Source organism: Gorilla gorilla, chromosome 11 (genome assembly GCF_029281585.2).
Source record: "Gorilla gorilla gorilla isolate KB3781 chromosome 11, NHGRI_mGorGor1-v2.1_pri, whole genome shotgun sequence".
Taxonomy (NCBI): Eukaryota; Metazoa; Chordata; class Mammalia; order Primates; family Hominidae; genus Gorilla; species Gorilla gorilla.
The window spans coordinates 85,469,942-85,484,383 of record NC_073235.2 but is presented as its reverse complement, the minus strand read 5'-3'; the positions used below and the strand labels follow the sequence as shown (position 1 = coordinate 85,484,383).

The 14,442-nt window shown below is 36.4% G+C and overlaps 1 protein-coding gene across 2 annotated transcripts in view; it reads left to right on the top strand.

Annotated features, from left to right (window-relative positions):
• NCKAP1 (NCK associated protein 1) overlaps nucleotides 1–14,442 on the top strand; it is a 113,257-nt gene that overhangs the window by 23,235 nt on the left and 75,580 nt on the right. For both annotated transcript variants that reach the window (XM_004032918.5, XM_004032919.5), the window contains 4 exons: nucleotides 12,001–12,093; nucleotides 12,296–12,352; nucleotides 13,059–13,201; nucleotides 13,285–13,375. In XM_004032918.5, the coding sequence (XP_004032966.1) occupies nucleotides 12,001–12,093; nucleotides 12,296–12,352; nucleotides 13,059–13,201; nucleotides 13,285–13,375 (384 nt within the window). The remainder of the gene's footprint in view (nucleotides 1–12,000; nucleotides 12,094–12,295; nucleotides 12,353–13,058; nucleotides 13,202–13,284; nucleotides 13,376–14,442) is intronic.

Below are 14,442 nucleotides of genomic sequence, written 5' to 3'. Positions count from 1 at the left end.
TTTTCATGAGTTTGAGAATCCCCTAAAGTTGCGTATAGAATTTGTGTGTGAATGAATTATTAAGCTTTTTTTCATATTCTCAAGGGTGGTTCTTATGATCCCAAAACACATCTATTTTAAAACATCTCCTTTCTTATCCTTTTTATATAGTTACCTGTGGTTTCAGAATATTATTTTGTGCATCTTATGTGCTATATATTTTTGTCATACTAGACTATATTCATAATCTCTTCAGCTCAAAGAGACTTTGCGCTTTCCTGGAAATGAGGCTGCCAGTGAGCATTACACTGGGGTTCCATAGCATAGCCTTCAAGTATATACATTTCTGGCATCTGTAGTCATTTTTCCATACTCTTCAAATTTCCTGAAGTTATATCTTGCCTGTAAGTGATAGTTTTTCAGCTTTCAAACAGTTGTTAGTCCATTTGGCTGCAGTGGTGATTTTGATGCCCTTCATAGTAGCAGAGGACATTATCACTACCTAATCACCTATTGACCTTTAACTTTGGTTTCCTTGGTCATTTCTTTGGGGCCTTTAGCCACTTTTAATCTTGTACCTTTTAAGTACCTTTAGCATGTTATCTTCTCATTGTTTCTTCATGGCAGGTTCAGTACTACCTTTTGTCAGATCTAAAGTTAATCGCCAAGATTGAAAATAACACAGTAAAAGCTACAATGGAATAAATAACACATGTTGCAGAGTACTTACTTTCTTTTATTCTTCGTAGTACTCATCTTGGCCAAGAATATTTTAAATAGGTACATTAATGGTCCCTGGCCAAGAGTATGCAGGCTAGTATACTATGTTAGTTCCCATTGTCTAGTGTAGGATAGAATGTAGAACCTAAGGAAAATATATTTGCTTGCTTTATTTTTTTAAAGGAGTGTTGTATTTGGGGAAAGTATGTTTATACTTTCATTGAACAAATGGCCATGTTTCTTTTGCCTCGACTTTTTTTTGCTATCTGGAATAGTCTCTCTTTCCCATGTTCTTTCACTAGGCTAGCTTGTCTTTCAGGTCTGTGCTTAGATGCCACCATTCAGAGAAGCTTTCCGTGACCTTTCCAAATTAGTTTAAGTTCTGCATATGTATGTTTCCATCACATTCTCCACTGATTATTCATTTATTTATTTAAGTCCTTTATTGAGCGCCTTCTATGAGCCAAGTTCTGTTCTGGAAGAGAAGATTCCAGCAGTGAACAAACAGAAGTCTCTGTTCTTATAGAGCTTATATTATGTTGAACAGAAATAAATAATGAACAAATAAGAATATAATACCAGGTAAAGAGTTCTAGGAAGAACAAAGCAGGGTAAACGCATAAAACTAATGCCTGGCAGATGTAATTTACTTAGGGTGACCAGGAAAGGCCTTATTGAGAAGAAAGCATGAGGGCAGAGATTTGAAGATATGAGGGAGTGAGTTTAGCTAGGGGAGCAGCATTCTGTGCTGAAGGAACTGCAGCTCCAAAGGCTCAGGTGGGTGCATGCCTGGCATGTTCAGGAACAAGGAGGGCATTATGAGCAGAGTAGATGATTGAAGGGGACGGTGGTAGGACATGAAGTGCCAGTGGTTGTAATGAATAGGCAGATCATATAGGGCTTTCTGGACCATAGTGAGGACCTTAGCTAATTTACCCTGAGTGTGTTGAGATGCCATAGGAGGGGAGTAGTAGGGGAATGAAGTGATATGACTGTGATCACTATGGCTACTCGGTAGAGAATAGTCTGCAGGAGAGCAAAGGTGAAAATAGGGAGAATAGTTAGGAAATTTGCCATCATTGAGATGAGAGCTGATGGTGGCTTGGACTAGGGTGGTTGAGGTGAGAAATGTTCAGATTCTGGTTATATTTTTGAAGACAGAACCTATAGTATTTGCTGATGAATTGGGTGTTGGGTGTATGGACAGTGAGAAATAAGACTTTAAGGTTTTTGACTTGAACTCATGTCAAGATATAATGGGGTGAGAGAACAGGAGAAATAGGTTTGGGGTAGTGCAGTGGGAGTAGTACAGTGAATGCACTGGGGGAAGTACTCAGTAGCTCAATGTTAGACGTGTTAAGTTTGAGAGGCTTACTGCAAATCTGAGTGGAGATACCAAATAGCCAATTGTTTATATGAATGTAGATCTCAGGTTAGGTTTAAGCTGACTGTCAAGTTGAAGAAGATTGTTGAGGGATTTGAGAGAGAGAGGAATGGAATAATCATCTAGGACAGTAGGAAAATGAATTGACAGAAAAGTTTGAGTAGTATTGCTACTCAATTGTGGTCAGTGATCATGAAATCAGGTTGAGATCAGAGTCAGCAAAGTATATGCTTTTCTGCTACTGTAGGTTTTATCAGACAGTTATGAAAGAGGGAGGGAAGGGCAAGGCAGTAATTATAATGATGGGCCATTTAAAGTTAAGATGGATAAGAAAGTAGGGGGCCTGGGCACAGTGGCTCATGCCTGTAATAGCACTTGGGAGAGTGAGGTGAGTGGATCACTTGAGGTCAGGAGTTCGAGACCAGCCTGACCAACATGGTGAAACCCTGTCTCTACTAAAGAATACAAAAAAAAAAAAAAAAAAAATAACCAGGTGTGGTGGCGTGCGCATGTTTTCCCAGCTACTTGGGGAGGCTGAGGCACAAGAATCACTTGAACCTGGGAGGTGGAGGCTGCAGTAAGCCGAGATCATGCCACTACACCCTGGGACAGAGTGAGACTGTGTCAAAAAAAAAAAAAAAAAGGCGTAAGAGGATGAGTGACAGTAAAAAGATGGTAGAGCGAATGGATAGGAGGTCCCTCTGTGTTGAAAGAATTTGTGGAGGCAGAGTATTAGAGATTTTAAGTGGGAATTATTCTCCCAGTGATGCCACCTCACTTTGTCTCCAAATCTCCCAAGGACAACAGATGTCCAAAAAGGCCAGACAGAAGCCAGGATAATTTAAACATCAACTTTATTCCTGTTTACAGGCTTGAGAAAACATCAGCTGTCATGCCCTCTGTCAGTATGTATTCATGTACCAAAAATCATTCATGGGTACCTACTCAGTGCAGCCTCTCCTTTGACTTCCCTGTTTTGCTCAGCATTTTCACCACTCTTAGAAGTTCTGATCTTTCTTATTGTGGTCTTTATCACACTAATGTGTAGATTTTGTTTTTGTTGTTACCCTTTTCATGTTATTGCCAGTTGGTGAAAACCTTTGTCTTGAAGGGAATATGGGAATTGATCATAGTAGTTTTTCACCATCTTTAAACCTTGCACCTAGAAGTTAATCAGCTTCAAAAACTGGATATTTACCTTAAAAAGAACAAGAAAGCCAACCAAACCAAAAAGAAAAAACAATTGGGAGTTCCCTGTACACCTATATACACATCCCTCACTAGACAATGAGCTTGTTTAGGGCAGGGTCAGTACTTTATTCATAGTTTTTCTCAGCTTCTCCCACAATGCCTGGTAATATAATAGGTTAAGATATTTGTTGTCTAAATGAATAATATGTTATTACAGTAACTCTTCACTTATCTGTACTTGTCATGTCACTTGCCTCTCTGAATCATATCTCAGAGTTAGGAAGAAAGCAATTCCACTTCTGGGACTTATCCGAAGAGAAATGAAAATATGTCTACCCAAAGACATGTTCATAGCAGAATTTGTTATTCATGATAGCCCCGAATTGGAAACAATTCAAATGCCTATTAACTGATGAATGAATAAACAAAATGTAGTGTGTACATTTAACAGAATACTACTCACCAATTAAAAGGAACAAACTACGATAAACGCTATAACATGAATAAGTGAAGCTAGATGTAAAAAGCTGCATATTGTCTGATTCTCTTTTATAGGAAATGTCTAGAAAAGGCAAGCTTATTGATACAGAGAACAAATCAGTAGTTGCCTAGGGCTTGGGAGTAACAGCAGGATTAACTGTAAATGGGCACAAGGGTTTGGGGTGATGGAAATGTTCTAAAGCTGGATAGAGTGAATAGTTTCACAACTCTAATTTACTAAAATTATTTTTCACTTATGATGGGTAAATTTCATGGTAAGTAAACTGTACCTTAATAAAGCTGTAAAAAACCAAATGATTTTGAACAACTAGAAATGTATTCTAGAATAAATGAAGTTTATTCAGAGAAAAGCATTTTGGTTCTCCTATGACCAAACTTGTTGAGTCCGGTTAGGCAAAATTGTAACAAGTATATTTTCTAACACACTGTACATTAAAAGGAACTCTCATCAAGAGCAAATGATAATTGATAGAGAAATAAAAACTCTTTAAGTATAGCAGGCAAGGACCATTTAATGTCAGATTATCTTGTACAAGTCAGTAGCATCTAAGGCCATCTTGACATAAATAAATCTGTATAATTATCAATTACAATGATGACATCTAATCAGTAAGAAAAGCTTGATTTATGCCTGGTCTACTGGTTTTGAAAGTAAGTTAATCACATATTAGAAAGGTTTTAAAAAATTATTAAAATTGAATGTAAAGGAACTAACCTATTTATATTTCTATTTGTAATGGAAAATAGTGCCATTAAATGAGGTAAATTGTATTATCATTAGTGCAATGTGATACCCTTTATACAAAAATGTTACACTTGACCAACCCCACTATACCACAGTATATAATTAGTGATTTTTGTAGTACTGATAATAAAATTAATTTCAAGTTTGCTTTAATTTGACCATCTATAGCCAGAATCTTAAATTTCCAAAAGTTTTAGCTGAGGCACATTAATGTGCTCAGGTGGTGAAATAGAAATTATTTTAATCTATATTGCTGAGCTTGATATTAATTGTGTCAGTTACCTATTGCTGCATAACAGGTCACCTCTAAATTTCATGGCTTAAAACGACAGCAGCTTGTTTCTTATGATTCTGTGGGTTGACTGGGCAGTTTCTCTGCTGGTCTCACTGGTTTTAGGTTACCACAGTGCATTCCACTGGTGCATTCTGGGGGATGGGCCCAGCTGGAACAGCAGGGATGCTGAAGTGCCCTTTCTCTATGTGATACAATATCTCAGGCTTCCTCACATACAGCACGTCAGGGCAGTGTTCCAAAAGAGCAAAATCAGAAGTTATAAGACCTTGCCCTAGACTTAGAATTCTGTGACTCATTGTTGTTTCTGCTGCTTTCTATTGGTCAAAGCAAGTCACAAGGCCAGCCAAGATGGGAAGGGTGGGGAAAATAGACAACAGTGCTTAATGGGAGAGGCAGTAGAGTTCTATTGCAAGGAGGCGTGGACACAAATTTTAAGTTTTTTTCTTTGCCTTTCAGTTCTTTAATAGAAAACTCTTTGTGCATTCCAGAATTAATTTAAACAGAAGACTAGCAGTGTGAACTTAGAGAAACATAACCTTAATTATAAAGTGAAAGAGTTGAATTAGATTTTTTAGACGTTTAAGTCTGTGTAATTGATTATAATATAATTAAATACAAATGTTTTCTTTAGCTTGTCCCTACACTACTTTTATGTCATTGTATAGCAACTTGAATGTTGAAGTGTATTGAAGAAGTGTTTCAAGTTTTGGAATCTCATAGACCCGGATTGGCATCTTACCCTTTTCTGGTCTGTTTCTGTATCTGGAAAATGAGGATTAAAATGTATTTTGATTGAGAAGATGAAAACCATCTGGAGATGGATGGTGCTGATGGTTGCACAGCAGTGCAAATGTACTTAAAGTCACTGAACGGCACACTTTGAAAAGGTTAAAATGGCAAATTTTATGTGTATTTTACCACAATAAAAAAAGTAATGTACCTTGAAAAAGTATTAAGAGGATTCAATTTAGTATACATCTTAAACACTCAGTAATTCAGTAATGCATATTTTACTAGGCTAGTGTTAGGATAACCAACCTTGCTTGCTTGCTTGCTTGCTTGCTTGCTTGCTTCCTTCCTTCCCTTCCCTCTTTCCTCTCTCCCCCTCCCCCCTCCCCCTCCCCCTCCCTCTTTCCTCCTCCCCTCCCTTCCCCTCCCCTTGTTGCCCAGGCTGGAGTACAATGGCACAATCTTGGCTCACTGCAGCCTCCACCTCCCAGGTTCAAGTGATTCTCTTACCTCAGCCTCCAGAGTAGCTGGGACCACAGGTGGCTAACCTGCCATGCCCGGCTAATTTTTGTATTTTTAGTAGAGATGGAGTTTCACAATGTTGTCCAGGCTGGTCTTGAACTCCTGACCTCAGGTGATCCGCCCACCTCGGCCTCCCAAAGTGCTGGGATTACAGGCGTGATCCTCCGCACCTGGCCTGGATACATTTTCCTAAAATATATTTACTACCGTTTCCTCAGAAAAATGCATTTTTGAAATATTTACTGCCAGTAAAATCACTTTGTATATGAAAAAAGAAATACACTGCAAAAGATTTTAAGTAGGATTCTAAGGTTCTTTTAAAACATGACTATTCTTTGTGTTAATTAGAATTTTTAGGTAATCTTAAGAGATTTGCTTATATTTGATATGCATATGTCAGTCTCTGTGGTTGCCACTCATTTCTTTTATGCTTTCCTTTGCTGGAAGGACATAATGTGAAGTATTTTACCCAACTTTGGGGATTTTATTCAAGGGATTAAATCAATTTAGAAACTCATTTGAGACATGAATTTATACCTACTGTCAAATTCATTTGTGACTAGCAATGAAATTTTAAAATTGGTAGTATCTACTCTCCCTCACTGAAGAGAAGTGAGGTGAGGGAGTAAGCTATGCTAAGAAATGTCGAAGAGCACCCCAGACATGAGAAAGAACAAATGCAAAGGCTCTGCGGTGGGAACATACTTGGTGAATGCAAACACAGCAGGAAGACCAATACGATAACTATACTGAGTGAGGGTGGAGGAGCATGGAAGAAGATGAGGTCTTAGTGACGGACAAGGGCTTTGATTTAGACTTTATTCTGAGGCACTGGTAAAGATTTTGTATTTTATTCTAATTGTGAGGTGAAACTGTTGGAATTAAAAAATGATTTTTGTATTGAAATAATGTTAGACTTATAAAAAATTTGCAAAAATAGTATAGAGAATTCACCTATATTCTTCACGTGCTGTTAACATCTTGCATAACATCAGTGGAATCAGTTTTTTTAGGGTAGTGTGTTGCTTTAAAATGTTCACTGTGGCTGGATGTGGTGGCTCACGCCTGTAATCCCAGCACTTTGGGAGGCCGAGGCAGGCGGATCGTCTGAGGTTGGGAGTTCGAGGCCAGCCTGACCAACATGGAGAAACCCCATCTCTACTAAAAATATAAAATTAACTGGGTGTGCTAGCGCATGCCTATAATCCCAGCTACTCGGGAGGCTGAGGCAGGAGAATTGCTTAAACCTGGTAAGAGGAGGTTGCAGTGAGCCGAGATTGTGCCATTGCACTCCAGCCTGGGCAACAAGAGCCAAACTCCGTCTCAAAAAAAAGAAAACAAAAACAAAAAACATTCACTGTGCTGCTGCTATGTGGAGAAGATTGAAGAGGCGAGAGGAGAAATACAGAGACCAGTTAGGATGCTACCGTAGGAGTCCACATGAGAGTTGATGACTAGGGTGGTAGCTGGGACAGTTTAGGCAGAGATTTACCCAAGTAGCATCTCAGTGCACTCTTACTTTAAACAGCCTGGCCTAGAATATCATACTAAGAATTTGAACAAAGCATTCCTTGAAACCAAACTTCTGAATTTGGTTGTTTTTTAAGAGGAACAAAATACTAGCAAAACTTAGATTAAGAAAAATAATTTATGAATAAGCAGTTTCAATAACAATAGAAGGTAATAATTGAAATGAGTGAATAAAAACTACCCACGTTCCTTTGTATTCAGTGGTTTAGCTCGTAGGCACTGATTCCTTATGGTAATTTGCCATTGCTTTTTCTTTGGAAGAATGAAATACTTTAGGATTTAGAATAAATAATAAATTTCAATTTTCTAGATACTTATATTTGTGTGGAAAATGCTTCCTAATTGAACAAAGATTAATTACCAGGATTTTTCAGTATGGAGATAGGTTCTTTGCCGTAAGCATGCCTGATATTTATCCTGTTTATTTCCAGTTTTTACATATTTTACTTGAATATTTAGAATAATGACCCATAGCTAGAAAGTTTAAGGAAAGCATTGTACAAATTCTTTGCTAAAATATTTGCATGTATCACACGAATATGCTTTTATAAGCATTAGCGTATTGAGGCCGGGTACAGTGGCTCATGCTTATAATCCCAGCACTTTGGGAGGCCGAGGCGGGAGGATCACCTAAGATTAGGAATTTGAGACCAGCCTGACCAACATGGTGAAACCCCGCCTCTACTAAAAATACAAAGAAATTAGCTGGATGTATGGTGCCTGCCTGTAGTCCCAGTTACTTGGGAGGGTGAGGCAGAAGAATTGCTTGAACTTGGAAGGCAGAGATTGCAGTGAGCCGACATCACACCACTACACTCCAGCCTGGGCAATAGAACAAGACTCCATCCCAAAAATAAATAAATAAAGTATTAGTGTAGTGAATAGAATCAATTTTTTCTCACAGTAGTACTTTTCTAATGTTCTGTTGTATAACGTCAAACAATGTGTTAGCTATGTTCTTAGGCCATTCTGTTTATTTTCTATAAAACAATGTGATTGAATTAAGAAAACTTTGTTCTAGATATTAATAATTTTTGGTAGTATCTACTCTCCCTCACTTTAGGAACTAAAATGTAGCATTTTTTGTAGTTGAAGCAAGATAGTTATAGACACTTTTGTTCTTCATTGTTGTAGTTGACCTCTTTCACCCAGGCTTTATGGAATTTACTTTCACTAAAATGGGGAACGTGATTGCATAGAGATATTGAGAGGATTGTGTGAGAGACCTGTAAAATGTTTGGAACAATCGATGCCTGACACATAACGTATGCTCAGTAAATATCAGCTCTTATTAGAAATACTATGGGTAATAATGGGGAATATTAAAGTTTTATTATACTTATTTTGAAGAAGTGATCTGCAAGCTTCCTTTGTTATTCACTTAATATTTAATGTACAGCTTTTGGCTGTGAGGCATTGCTACATATTCTTATGTACATTATCTTGGTTAATTGTCCATGTCAGCTTCCATTTCGATGAGCAGGGTATTAGGGTAGAGATGTTAAGTCGTTTAACCATGGTTGCATAATAAGGTATGCTTTCTAGCATCACCTACCAAAACATATCATCTGACACTGGTAGTCTTTGAAGTTTGTCATTATAATCCCTTATCTGATAGATGTTTGCATTGGATACTTCCTGTGTCCAGAACTGTGTGATATGGACTGGGGAAATTAAAACTTGAGTTTGGTACACTGTCTAATTGTGCTGGAGATAGCTATAATAGAAGATAGAAAGTGATAGCTGCTGTTAGACATTATACATGTTTAGAGGAGGGAGATGTTAGCATTTCAGGGAAGGAGTGCAATCAGGTGTGGTTTTCTGAAAATGGGATTAGCATTTAAACTAAGTGCTTTAGGAATAGTGGGGTTGGGACATGTTTAAATGGTGGGATTCTGACATTCCAGTAGAGGAAGAGTAAGAAAGCAGGAGGTGTGTATAGAAAATAGTGAATAGATTGTTTTGGCTACCGTATGTAGTGTGTGAATACATGTAGGGGAAATGTAGATTGGAAAAGTAAGTTAGGGCCAGATTGTGGAGGGCCTTGAAAGCTAGACTGTTTTGAATTTAGGCATCTAGTAGTTGTTTGATAAATGTTTGTAGCTAAGTAGAGTCTAGTTATATCTGGCTTTGGGGGAAATAAAGTTGAATGAGAAATGTAGCCTATGAGATTGTATTAAAAAGGGAGATGATGGGCGTGTAGAATGGTAGAAAGAACACTTTCAGAAGTAAAGAGATGAGATTTCCAATCTTGGCTCTGTCATTAAGTAGTTGTAACTTTAAGAAGGTTTTTTTAAGCTCCGTAGGTCTTAGGTTCTTAATATGGAAAATGAGGTTTGTATTTAAGACCATTTAAGGCTCATAGTAAGATGGTGACCGTATTATTTATTGTTCAGACTAGGACACTGAAGTTGGAAGGAAAGGGGACACAATTAGTAAAATTACACTAGGGCAACTAAAATAAATTGGGATTATTAAGCCCAATGTAAACCAAATTATACCCTTCATATCTTACTATTATGAATGTACTTTCACCTGTTGTATTTTGAAACTCAAGTTTAAAGTACTGAAAAGCAGGAAAAAGGACTAAGACACCAATTCTAAATGTTTAATGTTGTCGAATAAGGTAATAAGTATTCACTTGATGTTTTTGGAGTAGTAATGATTAAAATATGCATATAAACATGGAATCGTTCTGAAACAGATTATGTTGTGCAAAACAGAGCTACTCTCAGATGAAGCTAAAAATAGTCACTACAAGTATATATCTTAATTTGTCTGGTATTTAGGGGTAGTAATGAAATATTTCATTTGTGAATTTTTTTTTTTTTTTTTTTTTTTTTGAGATGGAGTCTCATCTCTGTCACCCAGGCTGGAGTGCAGTGGCTCGATCTAGGCTTACTGCAGCCTCCTCCTCCCTAGTTCAAGCAATTCTCCTGTCTCAGCCTCCTGAATAGCTGGGATTACAGGCATGCGCCACCACGCCCAGCTAATTTTTATATTTTTAGTAGAGACAGGGTTTCACCATGTTGGTCAGGCTGGTCTCGAACTGCTGACCTCAGGTGATCCACCCATCTTGGCCTTCCAAAGTGCTGGGATTACAGGCTTGAGTGTGAATATTTTCTAGATAGAATTACTTCTTTAAATGTCTTCAGGGAGTGCAATATTTAGGGTGGTTTACCCTATAATAGTAGGGTCTACCAGACTGCTGTGCTTGCTGTTTTTTTTTTTTTTTTTTGCTTGCTGTTTTAAATAGGCTTTTCGTAGTTAAAAATATATATATATATATTCCTCTGATGTTAGGCTCACTGCTGTAAATTTTCTGACTTATCATAGTGGTTCAGTACAATTATGTATGGATGCATCTTCCCCCTAATGTTCCTGAGCGTAATTCAGAACTATATGGAGGCCTCAGCATTGTATGGGCTTTGATAGCAAATCTGCTATTTTGAGCCACTTATATTTTCCAGTTTTCTCATGTTCTGAATAAACTTCTCACACATTTAATGTGTGTTTACAACACCTGGGTATCTTGTTAAAAGGCAGATTCAGATTCAGTAGATCTGAGGTAGGCCTGAGATTCTGCTTTTCTAACAAGCTCCTGAATGATGTGGGAGTGGCTATTCAGTAAAGTACACTCAAGAGTGTCAAGGTTCTAGATCATTTATTGGAATTCTGAGAATCTTACAGGGCATTAAAAATAGCTAGATTCTTTTAGAAATTATATCAATAGTTGATTTTAAAAGAAAAATTGGGACTTTTGTAAATTTAATTATACAGTTGATTAAAATACTATTTGTCTTTCACATTTCCCTCTTTCATGTCTTAACTCTAGTTTTGCTTCTTTCTCATTTCTTTTTTGTTGTTGTGGTTTTTGCTTTTGTTTAATATATTATTGTGTTTTGTGGATCTGGTCAGGGAACCGTTACCGTATTTTATGTTTGTATCTACATTTTATTTTGCATGCGTAACGTGGCTTTACCTGGATGTTCTTTTTGGTAAGTTCCAAATTTATATGGCATATTGTTTTTTTGTAGTGTGAGTTGTAATGTTTTTCACCTTCTTTTCTCCCACTTCTAGTAATGTGATCATGCTCATGACTTGTTTTTAATTTTTTAAGAGTTCATTTGATACTTTTTTTCCTAACACTTTCAGATTTTCCTTAATAGTAGCGCAATTTGGTACTAATATGCTTTGATTTGTTTTATAGCCTCACACTGTCAGTTGCTGATCACTATTAGCAGTTGCTGTCTCGAGTACTTTGGTTTTTTAAAAAGCCGTAATCATCTAGAAATATTCTGAAAGCTTGTGCTTCCATATAGCAGTCATAAAAGAAGATAGTTTGTAGTAAAATTAAATACTTTTGTTCTCTATGAGCAATGCATTCTAATTTTGTTTTTACAGCAACAGCTTGCACAACTACAGAAAGAAAAATCAGAGATTCTGAAAAATCTGGCATTATATTACTTCACATTTGTAGATGTTATGGAATTTAAGGTATGTATTTTAATATATAATATTTAACATTTCAGAAGTAGTTTCAAAAGTTTATTAATTGTGTGAATTGCTGTGTCACTTGTAAATAATAAAATTGAAATTCTTCCAGAACCGAAGTTTAAAACATACCTTATTTGTTTGTGTTTTCTGAATTTAAACAGATTTATACAGATAAAACATTAAAATAAGTATTTCTTTTCAGGACCATGTTTGTGAATTGCTGAATACTATTGATGTTTGCCAAGTCTTCTTTGATATTGTAAGTATCATTTTCAGAAAAATGTCCAATTATTCTGTTTCCAGAAGAGCTCAGGGGACCACTTGCTTTTCTTTAGCTAGATTATGTAACTAGCATATAAAGTTTTAGCATTATTAATTTGGCTCGTTTTATAGCTTTTTTAAAAAGTAAAGTGTGTATTCTTTTTATTTGTTTTGATTGTCACTGAGTATAAGTCTTGTACATATTGGGAAATACACGTTAACTTTAGTATTTTATTTAATAGGCCCAATTTTGAAAAGTTAAGTGGATAATCTTTTCTCTGTAAAAGGCATACTTGATGGACTCTTTCTTAGTATGATAATTTTTAGATACAAGAAGTCAAAGTGAAAATTGTCTCCATTTACTTAATGGTGGACTTTAAAAAGAATAATTGTTTTCCTCTTTCGTGAGATTGGCACCAGTGTTCCTTATTATTCTGGCTTTTATTCTTTTGAAGTGTTACCAGTTTGAATATAGTGATCACAAGCTCTTTTTCTTTCATCCATAAAATTGTGTCAGACACAGAACTGTTATCTGTAACTGTCAAATTTTAGATGTGCTTTTAGTGAAAGGAATTAGCATTTTAGCATGGGGATAAAATAAATACAGAAAATTATTAGCTCTCAATAGCTTCTATGAAGATTTTGTGTGTGTTTAAAATTTTAAGAAATAGGAAGTAGTTGAACTTGATTTTTTTTTCTCCTAGACTGTAAACTTTGATTTAACAAAGAACTACTTAGATTTAATTATAACCTATACAACACTAATGATACTGCTGTCTCGAATTGAAGAAAGGAAGGCAATCATTGGATTATACAACTATGCCCATGAAATGACTCATGGAGCAAGGTAGATTTGCATTATAAAAGTCTTTCTAAAATGCTCAGTTTGATGGATTACAACTCATTGAAATTTGATATGTCTGTTTTAAGTGACAGAGAATACCCACGCCTTGGCCAGATGATTGTGGATTATGAAAACCCTTTAAAGAAGATGATGGAAGAATTTGTACCCCATAGCAAGGTAAGAGGCAGTTGTTAGGCATATGAGAGAATGGGCATATAACATAGCATGAGGATGGATGGTTGGATAAAGGGATAATCTTGTTTTTGAAAAATACTATAATGGGATATAAGTAATAGTTATGTGTGCTTTTATCTAATTATAGACAGGGAACTAATTAATGAGATTCAGAATAGTGTATAGAGACTCAAGAATATATTGATTGATTTCATTATAGTTTTTTAGATTTTAATATAGCACTAAACAATAGGATTTACCATATGGTATTTGAGAGGGTCTGTTCTCACACTAATGGGTTTTAATAGCAATTCTGCAAATTATAGTATAATATTTGTCGAGTTACTTAACTAACCTCACGATACCTCAGTTTTCTTATCAGTAAAAATGGAATAATAATAGCACTTATTTCATATGGTTCTTATGAGAAATGAATTACTTCATTAAAAAGTACAGTGTTTGATAAATTTTAACTTTATTATAGTCTCTTAAAAAATGACGGGTTTTATGAAAATAATTTGAAATGACTATCTTTTAAGAGATATTAAAAATAGTTCTTAATGAAATAATTTTGGTTGTAAGTAGTCTTGTCATTATGGATTCTCTGCAGAAGGGCTGATTCACAGAATGGTAGTGTCTGAACACTTCAAGGAAATTCATAGGTATCTCATCCAGTCTCATTATTTATAGCTAAGGATTAAGGGCTGGAGCAGTATCATGACAAGGTAAGTCATTTGGTAACAATAGTGGCAAAACTAGAACTGAAGCCCAGGATACTAGAATCTTGGTCTACGTTGTTCTCTTTGAATCATAAAAGTTAAACTATTTACCTTGTGTAAGTCTGTGCTTTTTTCTTTCTTTGAGACAGCGTCTCGCTCTGTCGCCCCAGCCGGAATGCAGTGGTGCAATCTCAGCTCACTGGAGCTTCCGCCTCCCGGGCTCGTGATTCTCCTGCCCCTGCCTCGAGAGTAGCTGGGATTACAGGCATGCACTACCACGCCTGGCTAATTTTTTTGTATTTTTAGTAGTGACAGGGCTTCGCCATATTTCCCAGGCTGGTCTCGAACTCC